At 41.0% G+C, this 22,924-nt stretch overlaps 1 protein-coding gene across 2 annotated transcripts in view; it reads left to right on the plus strand.

Annotated features, from left to right (window-relative positions):
• The window catches only part of KIF26A (kinesin family member 26A), a 136,420-nt gene that overhangs the window by 97,970 nt on the left and 15,526 nt on the right, over positions 1 to 22,924 (plus strand). For both annotated transcript variants that reach the window (XM_074956332.1, XM_074956333.1), the window contains exons 5-7: positions 3,831 to 4,014; positions 20,545 to 20,754; positions 22,678 to 22,771. In XM_074956332.1, coding sequence (XP_074812433.1) covers positions 3,831 to 4,014; positions 20,545 to 20,754; positions 22,678 to 22,771 — 488 coding nt within the window. The remainder of the gene's footprint in view (positions 1 to 3,830; positions 4,015 to 20,544; positions 20,755 to 22,677; positions 22,772 to 22,924) is intronic.

The following is a 22,924-nucleotide window of genomic DNA, read 5'->3' on the forward strand; positions in this document are numbered from 1 at the left end:
GATAAGTGCAGGGTCCTGCACTTAGGATGGAAGAACCCAATGCACAGCTACAGACTAGGGACCGAATGGCTAGGCAGCAGTTTGCGGAAAAGGACCTAGGGGTTACATGGACGAGAAGCTGGATATGAGTCAGCAGTGTGTCCTTGTTGCCAAGAAGGCCAATGGCATTTTGGGATGTATAAGTAGGGGCATAGCGAGCAGATCGAGGGACGTGATCGTTCCCCTCTATTCAACATTGGTGAGGCCTCATCTGGAGTACTGTGTCCAGTTTTGGGCCCCGCACTACAAGAAGGATGTGGATAAATTGGAGAGAATCCGGCGAAGGGCAACAAAAATGATTAGGGGTCTGGAACTCATGACTTATGAGGAGAGGCTGAGGGAACTGGGATTGTTTAGTCTGCAGAAGAGAAGAATGAGGGGGGATTTGATAGCTGCTTTCAACTACCTGAGAGGTGGTTCCAAAGAGGATGGTTCTAGACTATTCTCAGTGGTAGAAGAGGACAGGACAAGGAGTAATGGTCTCAAGTTGCAGTGGGGGAGGTTTAGGTTGGCTATTAGGAAAAACTTTTTCACTAGGAGGGTGGTGAAACACTGGAATGCGTTACCTAGGGAGGTGGTAGAATCTCCTTCCTTAGAAGTTTTTAAGGTCAGGCTTGACAAAGCCCTGGCTGGGATGATTTAATTGGGGATTGGTCCTGCTTTGAGCAGGGGGTTGGACTAGATGACCTCCTGAGGTCCCTTCCAACCCTGATATTCTATGATTCTATGATTCATATGATAACTTAAAAGGTTAGGCCCAGTGGTGTTGTCTTTCACTTGCCTTTTTAAATGGACAGCCTTCTATAAGCTGGCTCTTTTGGGAGATATCGCACCTCAGGACAGCTGACCTGTTTTTTTCTAACTTGGCCTTTTTTGTGCACCTTAAGTTATCTATTGGCACTTGATCTGGGTGCCTGAATAAACATGGGATGTGTAAATCCATTCTTTATATCCCGTTCTCTTTCACATATGGTTCTCAAGGGGATTGCTGTAGCAGACTTTATGGAAACAATAATTATTTCATCAGGACTTCATGTATATCTTGATTGTACTTTGAAGACATTCTCGAGAACTGTTTTTATAATTTCTGCAGTGGATCATAGTGTGAAAACAAGGAAATAAACATTATCTTTCATATCAATCAGCAATATGATTAAATAACTACAAGAGCTGATTGCTGCTTGGCTATAGAAAGTAATGCCAAGTGTGGTACCACAGTGGACATACGCAACAGATTGAGTCTCTTTGCTATACAGTAAAACCATATATTTATGACACCTTTAAGTTTTAAATTTACAGTTGCAACTATTGTGCTCCTGAGCAATTGGTTTGTCTCAAATCCTGCTTCAGAATTTAGATATGCATTTTCAGAATTGACTGGGATTTTAGCGTCATAACTCCCATGATGGGATTTGTGCAACTAACTCAGGCTGCACTGCTACTGAAAACTTAAGGGTTCATTATCACTGCTTAGAAAGTCCAGTGGGTATAGAGATTGTTCATTGGCATTTATGATTCCCTGGAGTTTGCTGCTTTTATGTTATGAAGAAATGCAACTGGTCATTGTGCTGATCTCTGTACAGAGAACACAATCTATTGTTTAGAGCTAGGAGATCCGCATGCCAATTCCTGGCTCTGCTCCTGACTAGCTATATAACTTTGTGCAAGTTTGTGCCATATTCCAGAGATAATCCTGGGACGGGGCAGTTATGTGCCACCCCCTTTGACACAATCTGTCTCATAATCTCTCTCTGCTTCAGTTTCTCCATTTGTACAAGTATAATAATTATTGCTTAATAGGTGTGTTGCCAGACCTAATGTTTGTAAAGTACTTTGAGATCCTTGGATGAAAGGTACGATACAAGTGTAAATTATGTGACAGGGTTGGGCCAGATGGCTACAGGAGAGTGATAGAAGGCAGATATATTAGCTCCAGGTTAAGTAGGTCCCTTTTCCCTGGGTAAGGTAACAGAGAAGGTTCCAGAACAATCAGGAACTTTCTGGAAACAATTAAGGCAGACAGGCTGATTAGAACACCTGCAGCCAATCAAGAAGCTGCTAGAATCAAGACAGGCAGGCTAATCAGGGCACCTGGGTTTAAAAAGGAGCTCACTTCAGTTTGTGGTGTGCGTGCGAGGAGCTGGGAGCAAGAGGCGCAAGAAGCGGAGAGTGAGAAGGTGTACTACTGGAAGACAGAGAAGTACAAGCATTATCAGACATCAGGAGGAAGGTCCTGTGGTGAGAATAAAGAAGGTGTTGGGAGGAGGCCATGGGGAAGTAGCCCAGTGAGTTGTAGCTGTCACGCAGCTGTTACAGGAGCCACTGTAGACAGCTGCAATCTACAGGGCCCTGGGCTGGAACCCGGAGTAGAGGGCGGGCCCGGGTTCCCTCCATCCCCCCAACTCCCTACTTGATACCGGAGGAGTTGACCAATAAGCGCAGGACCCACCAAGGCAGAGGAGGAACTTTGTCACAACTATTAACAATAAAATGATTAATACTAGCCTCATACTCATGAAATAATGAATTTAGAGTGACAGGCTTTTGTATAATGGGCCCAATCCAGTGAATGATCCATCTTCAGAACTGGAATGTTGGAATATTTGTAAGGTTGGGCCCAAAGGTGTCAGAACTATAACTTATTGCATCTTTACTTATTTTAATCTTAATAGGGGTACAGACATTAAATTGAGCATCTCTTGGCACTGTTGCAGAATGTGTCTCTGTGTGCTCTCCACTGATGGTCTCTGGGTCAGATCCCACACTCCTTATTCAGGAAATCTGGCCAGTGAAGTTGGGAGATTTACTCGTATAAAAGTGTTCAGATCTGCAGCCCGTGGATACACTGGAAAACTGGTGAGCAGAATGGGTAAAATCCTAGTGCCACTGAAGTCAGTGGCAAAACTCCCAGTGACTTCAGTGGAACCAGGATTTCACTCCCTAGGCATGTGGAACATGCACATGAATGTATCTCTTGTGTTAAGTTCACAGGTTGATTTTTAGAACATATGGGTTTTACTCCAGAGCCTAAGTTTTATTTTGGTTCCTTGATATCCTGCTTGGTGCCATCATTAAGGATTAGCAGAAACCTTGATTCTAATCCCATTCTTACTCACAAAGAACAGAGTTACAATTTTAATTGTACGTTTTAAATGTTTTCCTTCTTCATCTTTTGTGTTTTGAAATTCTGCATTTCAAAAGCAGGATCATTGTTTGGCACATTAAAGCATGTCTCTTTAACGGATTCTCCTTTTAATGAGGAAGAATGGAATTAAGGGGGAAAAAATCTGTCTTGAAGGGATTCTCTTTTATCTGATAGTTTTCAATGCAGCCAATGGTAGAGAGACTTGCACTCATCTGATTTGCAGTCTATTGGAATGTCATTTTTCTGTATCGGGTAACTTGTTAGCACACAAAACATCACTTTCATAAATGTTATCACCAGCAAAGCCCATCTGGTCCTGCTAGTGACAAGGGGATGATTTTAGGTTTTTATGATGTCAGTGAGATTTCAGCAGTCTTGGACTCATCTGCCAAGCTGTTGGGAAAAAAAGTTAAGACTATAATTGGAACTCTGTTGGGGGAGAAATTAAATGAATATCTTGCCAACCATATTTCTGCCCATATTTCCTTCGATTAGTCTCCTGATGGTGTGTCCTTATGAAATCTGATTAGAATGAAATGACTTGATTTGTTAAACAGGCAGTGATGACAATGAACATCTGTTTTACTGCTCTAAATTGCATTGAGCTCAGAGTAACATTGTCCTTTCTTGATATTACTTTATACAGAGCAGCACAGAAGCTTAACCTGTCCTCGAAGAGAAAGAAGTACCATCCGCCCCTGCCACGCTCTCACGACTTCTCTGTCTATGCCACCAACTTTAGTGGCATACTGCAGTTATGCTCTCCCCCAGCACCGCCATGCCTTTTGAGAGCAGTGTCAAAAATCAAGGACAACCCTGGCATTGGAAAGGTAATTCGAGATCTCAGTCTCTTTGCAATTTCCTACCTAATTTTAAGGAGCCATACATTTAAAAGCATAGAGGCAGGGATTAGGTGGCTCAGGGGAGTGGTGCTGGGATACAGAGTCTTGCACATCTGTTTAGATGTGACTGTGAGTAGACTCCTGGGTGGCCTATAAAAATGAGTTGGTGGTCTCTGTCCAGATTCCAGTGGACAAGTGTCAACTTCATAAAAGTGAAACGAAAGGAATAAGTGAGAGGAGAAACAGGTCTTCCGCCTCCAGCCATGGAAATCTGGCATCTTTTAAAAGTGCTAAATTGTCAATTTTGCACTAATTTTACTTAAATAAAATCAGGTAAAACGTAAGACAATTATTTAGAGTTTTATGTATATTTCTGACATGTTAAAAGCACAAGCTACAGTGTCTGAATACTTATTTACATAGGTTACAAGAGATTAATATTTCAAGGTGGACCTAAAGTACCTAATGTGCAGAGGAGAGTTAAAAATGCACCTCAAGTAACCATACAACTCAACATTAACATAAATAAATTGTCTGCCTAAGTACTTTTAAATGACACTCTGTTGTATTGTATTCTGTTAAATCAGTGAGTTGAAGGAGATAAAGGTTTTTGCCAGTGTATTTTTGCTAAATGGAAGTGAAATGTCTGTAGCTTTACCATTCTATGAGACAGGTTTTTTAAGAGGACATTTACAAATGAGAATATGATTTCTGCCCCGATTTTTTTTTCATATATTTGATAAGAAGCTGGCAGATGAATTTTTGAATGCAATAAATTAGCAAGTAGTTTAGTACCTCTTACCTGGGAGTCAGTGATGAGGGAAGGGAGAATTTAAGAGACTGTTTCTACATGTAACATTTGCAGCATATGCCATTTACCCTGTCTGCCTCTTCTCCTGCAGACTTGGGGCTAAGTTGTGGCATTAAGCCACATCCTTGTGTTAGGGATAGCGCAGAGTTACGTTGCCTTTGGGGGAGCTCTGCAAGATATTGTGTTTTATAAAAATACGGTGTCCCTAGAGCTCGCAAATGCTTGCAGGAGCCGTTTCTGTGCACCTTAAAGGGCTTCAGACTGTGCACCCTTCCATAGCTGGCCACCTCTGACAATGGCCCTGCCTTCTTCCCATCCCTTTTGTGGAGCTGGTAGTATTAACTAGGACCACTCATTTTGCTGAGGGGAGTTCTGTTTTGTCCAGTATCCTCAAATAGATAATCCAAATATAACTCATGATCACATACAGGATTCCAGATCAGTAAAATGTCAGGGGAATCCTGCATCTAAGATAATCTTGTACAGATCACTTTTCTGTCCATAAGCAGAGTGGAGCAGAGCAGGGGGCAACTAAACAAAGAGAAAAACCCGGATAGAAAACAGCAGATCCTGCTAGAAAGCTGGACCACTCTGCATAGAACTAGACTGAGTTCTAATATTTAGGATCTTGGGCTTCTTCTAACAAGGGAAGTATGTAACACACTGGCGAAGTGTGTCATATTCCCCTGTAGTCACTGGTACTGTAGACTGTAAAAGATAACATTCTGCTCTAGCCACCTACTCATGGAGTTACACCTTTAGCTGAATGGAAGGGTCCCGTGGTGTGGCGTTGAAGGCCGGGGTTATAAACCTTGGTCATGCAGAAGGCAATTATACCAGTCTCTCTGGCCCTTGATTTTTAATCTGGCCGTATCCCTTTAAGCCAGTGGTCTCCAACCTTTTTACGTGCAAGATCACTTTTTTAATTTAAGTGCAACCCAGGATCTATGCCGCCCCTTCCATGAGGCCCTGCCCCACTCACACCATCCCCCCTCCATTGCTTGCTCTCCCCCACTCTCACTCACTTGCAGGGGGTTGGGCTGCGGGACGGGGTGCGGGCTCTGGGCTGGGGGGTGGGTAGGGCCGAGGGGTTCGGAGTGTGGGAGGGGGCTTTGGGCTCAGCCTGGGGCAGGGGTTAAGCATTGCTGTAAAGCAGTCCTTCACTGGGAAAACTACTTGTAAAAATCATGATTCTGCATAAAGGATTCCTCATTTAACTTAATGATAATAGTCATTGGGCAGAGGAAAAGAATTAGCCCATGTATGTGCTATAACACTTGACGTTTATATCTCCACCCTTCCGTATCAAAATGATAACGAGCAAGTAGTCTTTGGTGGCATTTATCCCATTGCGCTGTAATACTCTTCCTTTATATTTTTCCCCTTTCACCTGCTAGCTCTTTGTGGACAGATACAGCCTCAGGCTGATAGAGTTTTCTGGTGATGGTGACAGCAATGGGAATAAATAACCATTTGTTTCTCCCTCATTTTACTTTAAATAACAATGCAGTTAACAAACAACGAAAGTTGGCAGATGCCTCTAACTTCATTGGTAACTGAAGAATCCTGTCTCCTCTTGCCATCAGTGTACTTAATACTCTTCCTGCTCAACACTGACTTCTGCTTTTTCTTGCGGTCTGGAGAATAATACCAGATGGCTCACTCACTGATGCTTTGCAGAAGCTGGACTCTGGCATGTATTTTTCTTACTGGAACATCCAACATCTGTGTTTGTGGCAGGCTCCCTACTTTCTTTGATGGTTCCAGAGTCAGCTGAGTGCCTGGCCTCATTGCTGGCTGTGGTTCTGTGTATGTGGCTACCTTGGGTTAGGCAGCTGCTAGAGCAGCACTTTCCTTCCTCACTCCTAATTTGGTGCTATTTTGTTTCATATGCTTAGTCTTGACTGAGTTGCCTTTAACTCCTTTAACTTCAGTGGTTGTTGAGGGTGCTGAGTACCTTCCAGGAGGTGCTCCATACATTGCAAGATCCCACCCACGGTGGATAAGATGCATCTGTAAGTTGAAAACCAAATGTTTGCATTTGAGGCTGGATAATTTAAACACAAGCCAGACATGTACAGAAAAGGCCAACTCTCTGCCCTGGGGAGTGTCATATAACAGACTAATGTGAATTTTCACTGGGGAAAGTAATGTGCAAAACCTGTGTTTCCCTTACAAACAAAAAAAAGCACTATTAGAAGCCCTATAATACTATGATCAGAATGTTAGCAACGTAATATTAAATTGTAATATCTGTATTGTGGTCTTTGATGGAAAGCTAATAGGAGTTCTATGTGGAAGGGGCTTTCAAGATTGGACCCTTTATTTACATGATTCAATGAAAACAGCATGGCTAAAACTTTTGATTTTAGATCGATTCACAAAAATTAGAGATGGAAAACAGACCTACGAGCTCATCTAGTTCCCTGACTGCCCCCAGGTTCCAGTGCAATATTCTGCCATACAGCACGTTTTCCAGTGCTTTGATATTAAGTCGTGTAATGGTATAGACAAATCATATTCAGCACTGACCTCAGTGGGAGTTCTGTGTTCAGAATGTGCAGTAGGAATCTGCATATGTGGGTCAAAGGGGAGAGGCAAATGTTGCTGTGAATACAGAACGCTAATTCAACTAGCATAAAAATTACAGTTACTTGTAGGGCAGAACATGGCTGCCATTTGGCACTTCTGATATTACCCAGTGATTTTTAGGAGGCAAAGTGATTTTTAGCTTCTCCACTTGAAACCACAGGAGGACATTTTAAGGTAGGGAAGATGGGGGAGATCATCCATGATGAAGTCACTGTGGCTAAACCAGGGACGAATTTGACCCATTGTAATGACCTAATTTGTCCAGATCAAACCATCCCTGCCCTTCAGTGACCTCAAGTAGCCAGGGCTTTGGTTTTATGTCTCATCCAAAACACATCAACATAGGTTCCTCTAGCACCATTCCAGAATATTTTTAATTCTGATTTGCCCACATCAGTTGTGCAGCACCTGTGTTTTTCTTTATAGGTATGTCATCCCACTGTGGACCATGCCTGACCTTGCTATAGCTAATGAGTTCAGGCGTGACCACAGTTCAAGGTGTTGCTACTGTGATGCCCTGTTAGCAGTCACCACGAGAGCTGCAGTGTAAGAAATGGTGTTGACTATAATTTATGAAGAAACACTTTAATAATGACAAAACATATCTGCTTCTCTGCTGCAGACACTCAGAAGAATCAGCTGGTTTGGTCTTATGAACAGCATGGAATCTAAACATATGTTCTTTAGTGAATCAAGCACATAATAATTAAATGACAGTCATTCATTGTATTTTTTGCTTAGTATTCTTTTCCTTGCGAGATACTTCTGATAAAGGACAGAAAGAACTAAAGAAACATATTACAAGTCGCAAAAATTACATACACTTGGGGGGCAGAATCTCTAAATGATCTTGTCAGATGAAATTTAGCTCTGTGACTGAGCTAGGAGAAAGGTTAGCTTTTTAAACTTCAGAACTGTAGAGGGTTGCAGGAGTCCTGGAAAGGTAGTTGTGGTTCATAGTATTATCAACATATTTACCACTGTTACAGCAAAATGTACTGTATCCCAATATGGCTAAATATTTTTTAAAATAGATAATTTAATTTCAACATCTGGACTCTAAAACCCTTGTTTGATTGTGTATTTCCAAAACTGACCCATATTTTATGTCATGCCTAGCATGGAAAATCCCTGGTGGCTGAGGCCTCAATTCAGCAAAGTGCTTAAGCATGTACTTATCTTTAAGTAGGTGCTTAAGTCCCATTCATTGGCTTCACGGTTAAGCTTGTGTTTATGTGTAACCCTGAATAGGGGTGCTTCCTGAATTGGGGCTTCAGTCAGTGGGACTTAAGCAGCGACTTAAATTAAGCACATGCTTAAGTGATTTGCTTAATGAAAGCTTGAATGTCTGCCTTAGGTTTTTCTCTAGTGACTGTCATTATATTGTAGAATCTAACTGCTTGGTCCCATCATTCATGGCCCAGCTGGGTCCTTTTGCTGGCTGGCTTGATGGAGTTTCAGGAGACGGGGGGAGGTTCCCCAAACCCTGGGAGCTCAGCAAAAACCACTGATCTTATGTGAGCATGTGTGTGTGGAGAATTAGGGGAGAAGCCCAGAGTGCTGAGTAAGCTGTGTTAGCTCAGTTTAGGTGCAGAATGAGAGGCTGCTGTTGAGAATTTGGCCTAAAGGTTGAAATTTGCTTTCAGCCCAACTGCATTGCTCCTATTCACATGAGTGGGAGTTCTGCTATGGGCTGATGGCAACATGTGGGCTATATGTGGATTGAATATAGTACTTCTTGTAAATATATTTATTAAAGCAAATTTCAAATACTTTAAAAAGCATTTTAATTTCTATTTTGTCTTCTTCATTGTTTCCAGTGTTCTCTAAGGGGAAACCGGCCCAGATACACAGACATGTGCTAGCTCTGCTCAACCTAGCCCCCTATTAATAGCCGTGTGGACGTTGTGGCACGGGCAGTGACGTTGGCCAGCTGCCTGAGTACAAGCCCAAAAACCCACTGGCAGCGAACCTGTGCTGCTGTCCATGCCGCAACATCCACCCTGCTATTTTTAAAGCGCTTATGTCGAGCAGAGAGTGCGTGTGTCTGTCTGCCCAAGCTGGGGGGCACGCCCCCAGCTGCAGCATAGACATTGCCTTAGGAGTATCTTTTGTTCCATTCCAAAAACCACCTATTTTCCCTGTTCATCGGAGTTTCATCTGGAGCATGTAAATCTGCCCCAGAATGCAAATCCCTGATTTTACATCTAAGCCTTTGTTTAGAGATAGATGGCCCAATTTGTTTCTGTACCTATAGTGTAAAATTTTATACAATGCCATAGGTGCTAACAAGTGGCTTGAATTTTTAATAATGTCAGGTGGAGGAAAAGTTTAAACTTTCTTAAGTTATAATGGAAAGGTTTCCTTGGGACCTGTGTTTAGTATAATAAGCAATACCTACCCCTCCCAGGCACAAAAAATCCCATTGCAAATGGCATACTGTATTCTGAACAGAACTTCACTCACTACTGAAAAATGTTATGTCGCAAATTATGTCTCTTACCCATGAATCTGCCGAAAACACCAGAGTCCAAATCATTTAGTTGAATCCTGCTTAAAAGGCAATGATCCTATGCAGTATGATTCTTTTAACGGAATCATTTTTCTGGTCTCACTGGGTGTTGTTAAATTTAATGTCAGAATAGTGGGAAAGATGTCTGAAAGCCATTTAATATTGTCACTGGAAAGAAGTTAGATTATGCTCAATTTCTGACATTAATGTGCTACTTAAGATAATTTATCATATTGTGGTATTAAAAAGACATCCTTTTTACAGTGGCTGCTGCATAGCATTCTAATTTGCTATTTTTCTTTAGTGTGGTAGGAAGCCTTTTTCATGCAAAATGTTTTTTCCAGGGTTCTGTTCAACACACTCTTTATAATACTGCATCACTTACAAGAGCAACTTTAAGTGCTTGTCTCTTCCAAAGATCTTGTCAATTTTTTTATGTTAGAATGACAGAATCCTTCTACATGAGACAATTGATATGGAGCATTAAGAGGGAGAATTTGAGTTCCCAAACTGGTGTCTTGGAAAGGCATATTCATATTTTCCTTCATTTTTTATTTGCTTTAGACATTTACTTTCATTTATATGTTTTTCCCAGCCTATAGTCAAGGTACCTCTAACATGATTTACTGATGATGTAGACTTTTCCTAAGTGTACTGTATACAGCACTCACTTGTTCTTACAATAGTTTGATGATGAATAACAAATAGGTACTTAATTTTGCCATCTTTATTGCTGCTTGTTCCTAATGACTAAAGTATTATTTCCAATATACATCATATGTCTTACTAAAAAGTCTTCAGTCTACGTATGCAATTTTGTAGAACCCATGACATACAGATCCCTGCTGAAGGAACATATTAAACACAATGCAGAAAATTATATAAAAATATACTTCTTTCTTTTTTCCCATGTTTAAAAAGGAATAGTTTTGTGTGGTATCATCTGGGAATATAGAATCAATTCTTGCTTAATAGAGGCCATTTTCTAAAGAGTACAATATAGAAGTGCTTTTTTAGGTTCTCCCAAGGGAGCTAAATAGTTTATGCTAGCATAGCAGTTTTGCATATAAATTTGCTATATAATGGTAGTGGCAGAATGTGAAAGGCTTGTAAGAACTATCCACAGTAAACCAATTTTGTAAGGGTTGTATATCTGTCAGTTACAATTAAATCCATGAAAAATATTGGCTCTGAACTAAGACTTTTGTAATTTGATTTACACAGTAGTTGAGAAATAAGCAATTTCATTGGAAAATGGCCAGTAATGAAAATGAATTCTGTGTAATTTCTTGGTGAGAAATCTTAATTCAGAATGGTGTATATATAAATAACTTTATTCTATTAATTTGCTATAACCCACCATTCTGAAAACATTGAACAAAATTAACTTCCCTGTCTGGGCAATGCCTGTTATGAATGCAAGTTACCAGGGAATTTATATTGACTGTTCAAATATGCTATAATGATGTTTATTGCTAAAGACCAAATTGCTTGTTCATTTTAAGGATTATGATACTGTGATCATGCTGCGCATCACCAAAATTTCTAGAATAGATTCCAGTATAATGCCAGTATAATTCCTGAAATATAGACTAATAAAATGTTCAAAGCTCATTTTAATAGCAAGGTCTGGACCTGCAAACTCATACACCAAAATGTTATAATTCTTCTTTAGCATATACTTTCTTGTTTTTCCTTCTTGTTCTGTTTAATTTTAACCTCAACATCTCTGTAGGCTCCAGTCCAACAAAGCACTGAAGCACATGCATAACTTTAAACGTGTGAATATGGTAGATCTATTGACTTCAAAGGGATTATGCACATGTGTAAAGTTATGCATGTGTTTAAATATTTTGCTGAATCAGAGTCTTAATTCCCTTAGTATTCACATTACTAATGAGCAAACTGGTTATTCAGAGAATTAACGTTGTCTTTCCTTGTACATCTCCCTAAGGTTAAACACGTAAAATATTTGGTACCTCTTATTGGTCATCTGGAAAAATAATGGCGTCATTCTCTCCTGACTTGTATATTTTGTAGTCATTGCCTAAGGACACACTTGAAGTCTGTGGCAGACCTGGAAATGGAGTCCAGCATTCCTAGTTCTGTGTCTTAGCCACAAGGCCATCTTTCCTACCTCTTTGATTTCAATCAGCCTTGCTATCTTGCTTGATCGTGTGGCACAATTCAGTGGAGTCATGGATATCTTCCTCCTCTGCGCTTTCCTGTCTGTCCAAAGATCCATTTTCATGACTGGCAGTCGGTAATTCTCTTCTATTAGATCTATCTGTTATAATGCTCCTTAGGAGAGTGTGTTATTGGCTTTGTCATCTCTTCCCCAAATGGCACCTTTCTTCCTGAATTCACCTTTGGAAATCACTTCTATTGGGATGAAAATGCCTGCATTGATGCATCTTCATCCTCGATTTCTACCAGCTTCATATCTCATCAGCTTGTGACTTTGAACTATCTTCCTTCAATTTAGAACATCCAAAATATATACCCTACTGATTGCTAAGATGAGCAGCCTGAGACAAAACTCCGTCTCCATCTTGACCCAGGGCACCAATCTCATATTCACTCGTACTTTCAGAAACCCTAGAGATTTGACTTGACTTTTTCTTTCTTCATGCCTGTTAATCTGTAGAAATATTTCCCATGTTCAACACCGTCTTGACCACTCTTACCCACCATTCCTTTGTCTCAGTTGCTATAATTCCTTCCTTTGTATCCTGCCTAACTTCCAGCTCCTGTCTGTTTTAAACACAAAGGAAAGCCTTGAAGTCAGAACACTGCCTTAGAGTTCTTTCTTGGATCCCTGTGCATTCTGGAATCAAGGATAGACTCTCCCTGATAGGCTTCAGGACACTTCATTGAATTGTCCCACTGTTCAACCTCATTGCTTCTATTTTCCAGCCAACTCTTTGGGTTTACTGAATGTGGGGCTTCTTTCTGCTCCTCTTCCCTGTCTCTCCTCAAGCAGGTGGCAGATTCCTTTTCCTTTACACCTGAAACAACCAATCTGACTTTCTCTGGAAACTGCCTCAAGACTCCGTTTTGCAATTTGGTCTAAGACTCAATACTCTCCTACCTGCCATGAAACAAACACGTCACACTCCCAGAGCCTCACTAATTCCTCATGTGTAACTGTTCTCTACATAATGTGACCTTGGTATCCTATTTCACACTGCGGGCTCAGTCATGCCATTGAGGCACCGACCTGCACTGAAAGTTATGCGTAGCTACACAAAGTTCCCCTAGGCACTCCTCAGCACAGAGTGGGAACAGAGGAGCAGATGGGATCCTACCTGGCCCTGTATCTGTGGATCTGATTAACATGTGGATATGACCTACTCTTTAGAAATTGGCCTATACCTCAAAATTCAGATCCAGTTCCAGACTTCCCCCCAAAACTCAGGAGTGTTTTGGTTCAGAACTGTAAAATATGAGTCCGGTTCTGATCCACCCAAAGTTCAAGAATGTTCAGATCTAGAATTTTGGTTCAGGCCTATCTCTCCCAAAAGCATGAACAACATTTGGGTGTACTGTCTAAAACCATTCAAATGTTCTGTAATATGTTTTCATATGAAAGGCTGTATATCGGGCTTTATGGGAACTAGCATTGTCATCTACACAGGTGGGTTGTTTCTCTCTGACTCTATGGAGCCTGAATTTTGAGCAGCCATCAGCCTTTGTCTGCTTACAAGTCTCCCTTAAATCTGTTCTGCACATGCATAAAATAGCCTTTTAAACATTTTTTTTTTTGCACTCTTCAGCATCCTTCCACTTCATTTGCCATTAGATGGTAGAAGTGAGTGAATTTCAGGTTGCAGATGTTTGCTTTGATAACCTTTCTTTTCCCTGACTCCTACTGTAGGCTGACAAATAGATAAATGTTAAAGGAAAAAAACAAATTCCTGATTACTGTGAATCTTTCTCCCATCCTAACCACTGACATTTACAGTCCCGCCCATTGTTGTACATGTGGCAGGCACACCCTGACCTCATGCCACCCATTTCCAGGGCTTTCCAAATTATTTATTTATTTGTTTGTTTGTTAAATTCTTCATCTCCTGTGGCATATTCAGGATATGTTTATCATCTTCTTTTCCCAAACACTTTTGATTTTAATAGGATTTCCTTCAGCAATTCTGCTGACCTCCTGATTCCTGCAGAAACATGAATTTGGAAAGTTCAGCAGTTTAATATTAACCCATGGTGTTCAAAACCCACGAGATCACAGAGCCAGTTAATTAACAAGATACTAGATTTGCATGATACAGAAGGCTTCATGATTAAAGAAAAATATGAGTTATGTGGATGTGTAGTGGTGTTTTACGTGTGTACTTTATTTTAGTTTTGTTTGTAGAAATCAAATGGAGGTACAACCTGCCCCCTCCCCCATTCTTATTCCTCCTCCCAATCTTTGCAACTGGCCACATAGTCAATACTGACACCATCTCTCTCTAGATGTATATTTATATCCAACTTATAACGTTTTTTTCTACTCAGTGACTTATTGTGACACTGAAGAGAACAGTTAAATGTGATATGCCTTACTTTCTATAAAGAAAAAGAAAGGACAAGAGAAAGAAAGGAAGCCACTAGAAATGTTCAGACCTCAGCAGCATTACCATATGAGTGAAAATGTCAACATATGCTTCATTTAAAGGAATATAAAGTTGGCAAAATCACAGATTGTTCTATGCGTTCCTATAGGGTTGGCTCTGAAATTCTGCAGCAACTTTTGTCTGCTGTTTGTGTGGTCATTGTGAGTACTGCAAGGGAGTGGGGTGTAAAATAGTTTTTTATGGGAATAAATTAGCATCCCTCCATTATTTTTATTGTCCTCATCTTTGCTCAGGGGCTTGGCTCTCTCTTCTTGTTTAATCCACTTTCTGAGGCCTGAAATGAGTATTCTGGAGCCAATATATCTTGTCTTTCTTGTCTTGTGTTTGTCTCTTCTGCTTTTTTCTTTGTCTGCTGTTATCTCTCCTTTTGTCTCCCCTTTTCTCTTTCAGGCCAACTTTCTTCCCTTCCTACTTGTTCCCTCTATCCCACTTCTAGACTCACTGACTCTCATATTTTTACTACTCCATCCAGTGTGCCAATGGTAGTTAATATCCTTAACTACCCCATTATAGCCTCTATGGTGTACATCTGGGGTGTAATTCCAGAGCCTGAAATGGACGCTGGTGCACTTGACTCTAGTTAGTTTTAAATTAACCTACCTACTTTTAAATTAACCCAGTTGTTACTTGTTTGGTATGCAAGTCACTGCTGCACCAAGGTTGCGTTAAATCACTGCTCTTGTGAAAACATTTAATTTTTAAGTGAATAAATGCATTTGACTGTATTGCAGGTATGATTGCTCCAATTCTACATTTGCTCAGCCATCAGTGTGCATAACCAGGATTGGACTAAGGGATTAATGAATTATGAAATATGTATCTCGTGCTGAAAGATGCATTTGCTTTACTTTTCTGTGTGGTGATGGCCTCAGGTACTGAAACGTGGGTTTCTCCTTCACTCCAATTGAGTGGGCGGGCTATATCCTCATGTTTAGCTCTGACGCAATGAACTTGGGTTGTTGGGGTATCAACCACTCTCCTAGTTATGGGTCAAAATGTTTTTTGTGACCTCCAAGCTCCTTCTTCCTGTGTTATTTTCTTTAATCCTCTCCACCCCATGTCCTCACATCTAGATGAGTCTCTTTCCACTGGGAGTGGCTCTCTCCAGAGCACAGCATGCTGTTCCCAGGAGAGTCAGATGGGGTCACACATGAGAGATTCAATGGACTTAATCCTTACAGCAAGGAGTATGCTGCCTTTCTAGTGCTCCTAGATCTTGCCTGTCATAAACTCATATTCCTACACAATAAAGAATTGTACTTTTGGTAGACCAGTAATTGTGAACCTCACAGGTCTCTAGGTGGGTTGACATAAACCTGCTCCTGATCTTCAGTCCCTTGAATCTGGGCCTCAGATGTTATGTAAAACCATGTAACATTGTGCTGATTCTCATTGTGCCTCCTGTTATTCTACATGCCCTTATCACTGCAGTATCTGAGCTCCAGGAAGATGGGCACAAAGAATACTGGAGCGGCATCTCAGGAGGAACAGTCTGTGAAGAAGTTGAATGTGGGGTTGCTGGAGAACTCCTATGCTAGGCAGTCAGGATAGCATTATTTTCCTTTGTTTCTAATATCATATTCCTCTTTCTTCTTAAGCTGCATCTGTATCATAGCACAACCCTTGCAGCTGAGAATATTTACCTTGTCAAACAAGGCGGGTTCTAAACTAGAGGACATGGAGAAAGATACATGAACCAACAAAGTGTTCTGTCATGCTCCCAGAAACACATGCCCGCATCCAAGATTAGCCATGAACCCCTTCCTCCCGTGTGGCTGGTCCTTGCTCATGCTGGCAAGTGTTTACACAAGCAATTCTCTTCTATTCCCCAGGGAAGTTAATGGGCCCACCCATATAAGTAAGAGTTACACAGTCTAGCCCTATATTTTCAGGTGTATGGCCTTTCAACAGTGATGGGTAAGGCATAACGGGAGTAAGGCACAGCTGAAGTAGACAATCACATTAGCTGTCATTTGGATTCAGATGTACCTGGGAATGGGAAAATGTGGTTAAGCTGAAGTCAGTAGTTTTCTGCACGTACACAAAACCAGTTGTTACAGACAAAACACTAAAAAAGAAGGCACCTTCCCCCTCCATTTCTCTTGAAAGCTTACTTTCACTTTAAAAATGAACATGACCCCGGAGGCCAGATAGATGTAGAATCTGATCCATTATGGTGAGAGATTTCAGTATCCTCTGGCTCCAGAGAGATGGACTTGAAAGGCTGACTTGATGCATGTAGCTTTTTCTGAGGGTGAAACCCTGTTTGCTTAGGGACTAGCATGCTGCTACTGGAGGTAACTTGCTGCTGAGGTCATGAGCAAACCAATTTTCCTTTTATACCGGCGCCTCCTGCGATAATAATAGGTGTAAGAGAGAAAGGAAAGTACAGTTTATAGATGCATTTTGAAAACAGCATACATTTTTAAAGTTCATTTTAATCAAGTAATTTTGAAGTGTGGTGGTTTTGGTTTTGGTTTTTTTTTCATCAAGAAGGTTATTTACTGAACATCCTGGTGATATGTCAAGGTTGAGGGAAGCACTCTAGCACACAAAGCTAGCTTCATGCAGCTTTTATGGGGAATCAGCCTTGAAGCTGTCACCTGTAATGCACTTTCCCTTTTGAAGCAGCTGTTTCATTTATTTTAAGGTTCGCTTATTTTCTAGGACTGTCTTTTCATATTCAGATCAGTACCAAAGAGAGAAGAAAGCAAAGCATTGAGATCAGGAGCCCACTTACCAGGGCTAACCTGTTCGGAGGATGCAATATTCCCCTCCATGAAGCCTTGTGTAAGGTTTACTTGAAGGACCTATAAATAGGGTGTTGGGGGGTTTTTGTTTTTTGTTTTAACCTCTTCGTTCCTTTGGAGAAATAGAGGAAAGTTTTCAGGGCTAACTTTTGAAAAATAACTCCTGTGATGCCAAAAATGGGTATTAACACCCCCTGTTTGAATATACGGGGGTGCCACACGCGGTTTAGTGTTCTGAACTGAGTGTGCTGTGCAAAATAGAACTGTAGGCCATCTAAACACAACCTCCAAAATACCTTAGCCTCAACAGTTAATAAGGACGCAGGCCCCAATTCAGCAGGGTACTTTGGGATGTGTCTAACAAAGTCTGTCATTAATTCCATGGGCTTGGATGACCCGTCTACACCTCATAGGGGACAAGGCTCTATCCCTCCTCCCTCCTGTCCTTGCACTGCAATCCTAAATAATGGCACAACCTGCTCAGTTCTCCTGCATATTGGACTGCTTGGGTGCCATTCTGAGCTGCAGTCCATACTGAAGCTCTGCACTGCCCTCAGCACAAATGAGTGTCTTAGCCCTGGTCTACACTGGGGTGCGGGGGGGAGGATTGATCTAAGTTACCCAACTTCAGCTACGTGAATAATGTAGCTGAAGTCGTTGTACTTAGATTGACTTACTGTGGTGTCCTCACCTCAGTGAGTCGACCGCTGCTGCTCCCCCGTCGACTCCACCTGCGCCTCTCGCGGTGGTGGAGTACAGGTGTCGACGGGAGAGCGCTCGGGGGTTGATTTATTGCGTCTAGACTAGACGCGATAAATCGATACCTGCTGGATCGATCGCTGCCTGCCGATCCGGCGGGTAGTGTAGACATACCCTTAAAGGCATAATCTGGCCCTTTACGTTTTGTTTCAGCATCAATTTAAATAAGCTTGGAATGGCAGTTCATTTTCTTTTTGGCTGTTCTTCCTTTTGAATGAAAGGGGAAATGGCTGGGGTTAACTGCTGTTTACACAGAACAAATGTAATAAAAAGAGCCGAAATCTTAAAAAAAAAAAAAAAAAAGACAAAAAGAACCTATGCTAATGTTGTAAATAGACATAATTTGTTAACAACATTATTAGAACACTGTGGTTGTAATAAACTAGTGTTGGAAAGCCTGGAAATGCAGAGCTAAGGTCAAAGTCAACAAATAATTGTCGAACATTAGAAATATCCCCAGTCAGAGTTCTACAAGTTTGACTTTCTTTTCCCACCCACCATTCAAAGGTGTCCTGGTGTTATATCTGAGTCAAATCTGCAGGTTACAAGTGTGTGCTATATTTGGCTTGGTATGTATTTTGGATGGTTGATCAGGTAGATATTTAGGCTCTTTGGGATTCATAGTGGAAAGGTTGCTAGCAGACAGTTACACCTGGACTGTGTAAGGATAATTAAAAGGAGGAGTGTTTGGTTTTTATTTACTGTCAATGGGTGTTTTGAAGTGGAGCAGGCTCAGGATTGACGCCCACTGTACAACTGGGCACCTGGGGACAGATGCTCAGATGGTGTAAATTGTCCCAGCTCCATTGGCTTCAATGACATTATGACAATTTACAACAGTTCAGGATCTGTTCCATAATGTAGAATTAAATGCTGACCAGCTCATACACAGCAGGATTTTCCTGTACTTGGATTAGGACATAACTCTTACCATTCTGCTTATAAACATGTCACACAATGTACATAGAGTCCCATTGGTGGAACACGTCACTTCTCTAAGTTTTGAATCTGCTAGACAGTGGTGCACTGAAGATCTAGGGCCTGCTGCCCTGCATCTTGTGTAGTCATTTGTACCTGTGCAAAGAGCATGTAAAAGACAATAACGCTTCCGGTCTCCAGGGAAGACCCTAGCAATGAGTTATAGCTGCGAAAGGCTTCTGACCATGTGGGTTACAGCAACAGCACTTTTGTATTGGAGGAATTGGACTTAAGGTATGTCAGCGGTTAGGAGGAGAGAAAGTGAGAACTCTGAGGACTTGTTTCATACAACATCTTGTTTCATTCTTGGTTTATTCAAACAGCTGTTCAGGAAGGATTTGTCAGTACATTAGGTCACAAAGTCTGTGAACATTAAGGTCCTGATTTACAAAAAGATCTTGCCACATTCTCCTTTTCTGTGGACACAATTTTTCATTGAGCGTTGATTGTGCCTGCAAATCAGGGGTGTGTGTGTGTGTGTGTAGTCCGTTGGTTCGACGACGACGTTTTCATGCTCTCTCTTTTTGTGGATTCTGGAGTGACTCTGAAGTCCAGCGCATGACACGCATGCTCGTGAGCGGATCGGGCAGACAAAGTAATTGGTGAGCATCTTGGTCACTATAGCAGTAGTATGATGCTTTTCCCTTGCAGCTAACAATCGATTATTTCTGTCTTCTTCAAAGGCTTGAAAAGCTCTGAGTGCTGTGTGTTGCCATGCTGATCTATTTAACTCAGCCTTCTTAAAATAATCTGGTTTTATTGCACCAAAGTGTGTGGTGTTTTTGATGCTGTCCTTGTAGTGCTTTTCCTTGTAGACACTTGATTCTGGTGTCCTTGTGCCAATTCTCCATAGAATTTTTCTCTGGGGAGTTAATATTCAGGCATCCTAATGATGTGTCCAACCCAGTGTAGTTGGGCTTTTTATCAGCATGGCCTTGATGGTTATGGCATTTGACTTTTGGAGAACCTCCAGGTTGATAATTTTGTCCTGCCAGCGGATCCCCATAATGGCGTGCAGAGACCACATATGGAAGGCCTCTAGCTGTTTGATATGCCATTTGTATGGTGTCCAGGTCTCACAGCCATAGAGGAGAGATGTGAGCACAAAAGCATTGTAAAGTTTTATTTTTGTTGAGAGGGTTCTGTTGTGGGATTTCAGGACTTTGTTATGTAGCTTTCCTAATGACTGAGAAGCTTTCAGTATCCTGTTCGTGATCTCTTTGTCAAGAGATCCATCATTAGACATCTAAATGGTAAAGTGAAAGTGAACCCTTTTAAAATTAATTCATTGCAGGCACAAGAGAGGAAGCCAGTGCTGAAAATCTGGCTGTAAGTATATGGAGAAGTCATTCTGAGTCACAGAACTGTTAAAAATGTACAAGTTTTGGGAGCAGGGAATAGTTTGGGGGGTGGGATACTATGCAATTATTTACATTAGCTGTAAGTAGGAACTAAAGCTGTCACTTTCCTTGTAACTACTTGCAGGTGAAGGTGATGGTGAGAATTTGTCCCTCTCAAGGACCACATGACACGTCCGAATCCATGTCTTTTCTAAAGGTAGATCCACGAAAAAAGCAAATCACTCTTTATGATCCATCTGCAAGTGGACCATCCAACTTAGGTCACAGGAGAGGAACTGTTGCTGTCCCAAAGATGTTTGCCTTTGATGCAGTATTCCCTCAGGATGCTTCTCAGGTACTGGAGATAAGCATTTAACTCTAACAACTCTTCCCGTGGGCACATCATTTTAATTCATATAAGAGTTCCTTATTGCTTCTGGGAAATTTTGTTTGAATGAGTTAGTATAATTCCTGGGAAAACATGGTAATTTAATAGACAGTAGATAAACTCTCACATGGTTTCAATTTAGCCCAGAAGTGAAGCTACATCCATGGAGATAAATTTGCTGAATGAATACTTCCCCTGTATTTTTAGTGCTGCTTAAAGGCACAGTCAACTTGAAATTTACATTTTTAACTGAATATGTTGTAACCCTTTTTAAATCAATAGGATTAGGACCCATTGACTTCAGTGCTTTGCTACCTAGGGACAGATTTAAGCATGTGCCTAAAGTTTAGTGCTGTGCGGAGTTGGGACAATGGTTACAACTAACCCCATAAGATTATTATAATTGAAAGAGGGCAGGGAAGATTTTTATTTTTCTCTCCTTTTTCAGGTTTACATTTCACATCACTTCCTGAATAGTCAGTTTCACTGTTTTGTTGACCATGCATGCCCTTCTCCAGGCCCTGCAAGGCCTGTCCTTATGCTCAATAACAGCAGTAGAGCTGAAACTGGACGGGCAGCAGGCAGACATGTGCACAGAAGGAAAGGGGATATGTTTGGTGAGGTTGTAGTCAAGACCACCCAATGGGAGCAGAAAAAAAACTTATAGTAGCTTTAAAACAAAGGATTTTTAAAATAAATCTGGACATAGACCAACCTTTACATAGTTCTCTATCAGAACATTCAATTTTATGAAACTCCAAATAATTCATGTTGAGAATGTCACTTTACAGCTTGAATCAAGAAGACAAATTTTGGCTAAAAAACATTTTTCATCCTTTTTATCTCCGGTACTGGATCAGTGAATAAGCATACTGCGGTCTTAACGTCTGGCAAGTGCATAGGAAAAGGCATAACTACGCACTCAGATGCACAGGGCAATTGCAAATGCCCCAGTAGTGCAGCCCTAGGGACCAGTATAGTCTATTTGTACTGAAAGTTGCAATAATCTGTGTGGGTGGTTGTGCACAGCAGCTGCTGATAGTTTGGGTGCTGCATATGCAGTACAAAAAGGAGATGAGGTAAAATTTTGGCCTGATTGAAGTCAATGGCAAAACTCCCATTGTCTTCAGTCGGGACAGGATTTCACTCTGATCTCTGGGCCACACTCTTCAACACTCTCTTGGAGGGCCTTTGAGGTAGCATTTCTCCGCTGTTTCAAGGTGACTAGAATCAGAGTGGCCAACTTCCACCTGCATCATCATTGCTATTTGCAGGCTTGCTGGCATGTATCTATGCTCATTGTTCACTGTTGTATGGCCTTATATGTATATGCCATCAATTGCTATATTTAATAAATCATGGTATATATTTCAACCCCTTATATACACTGATAAATTGTTTTTAGTACACTTAGGGAATTTAGCGAATTCCCTTTACCAATTATATTATTGTTTTCATAGTAAATGGAAATCAGATACTTAGAAATTCTTATTCTGGGATCTTCAATGCATTTTCTCCAGTATGAATGGCTTTTTAATTTCTACAAGCACTCTTTGGCTGGCTTCATTTCACTGAAGCTGTTACTGTTACTGAAAACCCTTGGCTAAGCTATTATACCAGCAGCAAGCTTGGTTGGATAGTGTTCAATTGCTACATTAGTCATAGAATCGATATTCCAAGGGAATTGGTATAATAGAATTGAAAACTATTTTAGGTTGCTATTGCAGCTTTTATTTTTTAAAAATGGAACATAGTTGCTAAAATAGTAGAAATAATGCCATAAAAATGGGCAAAAGTGTTACGCTTCAGAAATATTGAATCATTCTTTTCATGTAGGAGAGAAGTAAAGAGTGAATTGTGTAACTTATTTGTCTCCAATTGTTCTTTCAGGCTGAGGTATGCTCTGGAACAGTAGCAGAAGTAATCCAGTCTGTTGTGAATGGTGCAGATGGTTGCATATTTTGCTTTGGTCATGTCAAGCTTGGTGAGCTCCCAAATTCGTTACAGTTAATTACTATGTCAGTCTGGTAATTACATACTGTCAGCTTCTGGAACAATAAATCTGGAGTATACGAATAGATTAGAATTTCTTTTTAATTAGCTTTGCCAACTTATCATGGTTTATTTCTACACTGGG

Source organism: Natator depressus, chromosome 6 (assembly GCF_965152275.1).
Source record: "Natator depressus isolate rNatDep1 chromosome 6, rNatDep2.hap1, whole genome shotgun sequence".
Classification (NCBI taxonomy): Eukaryota; Metazoa; Chordata; order Testudines; family Cheloniidae; genus Natator; species Natator depressus.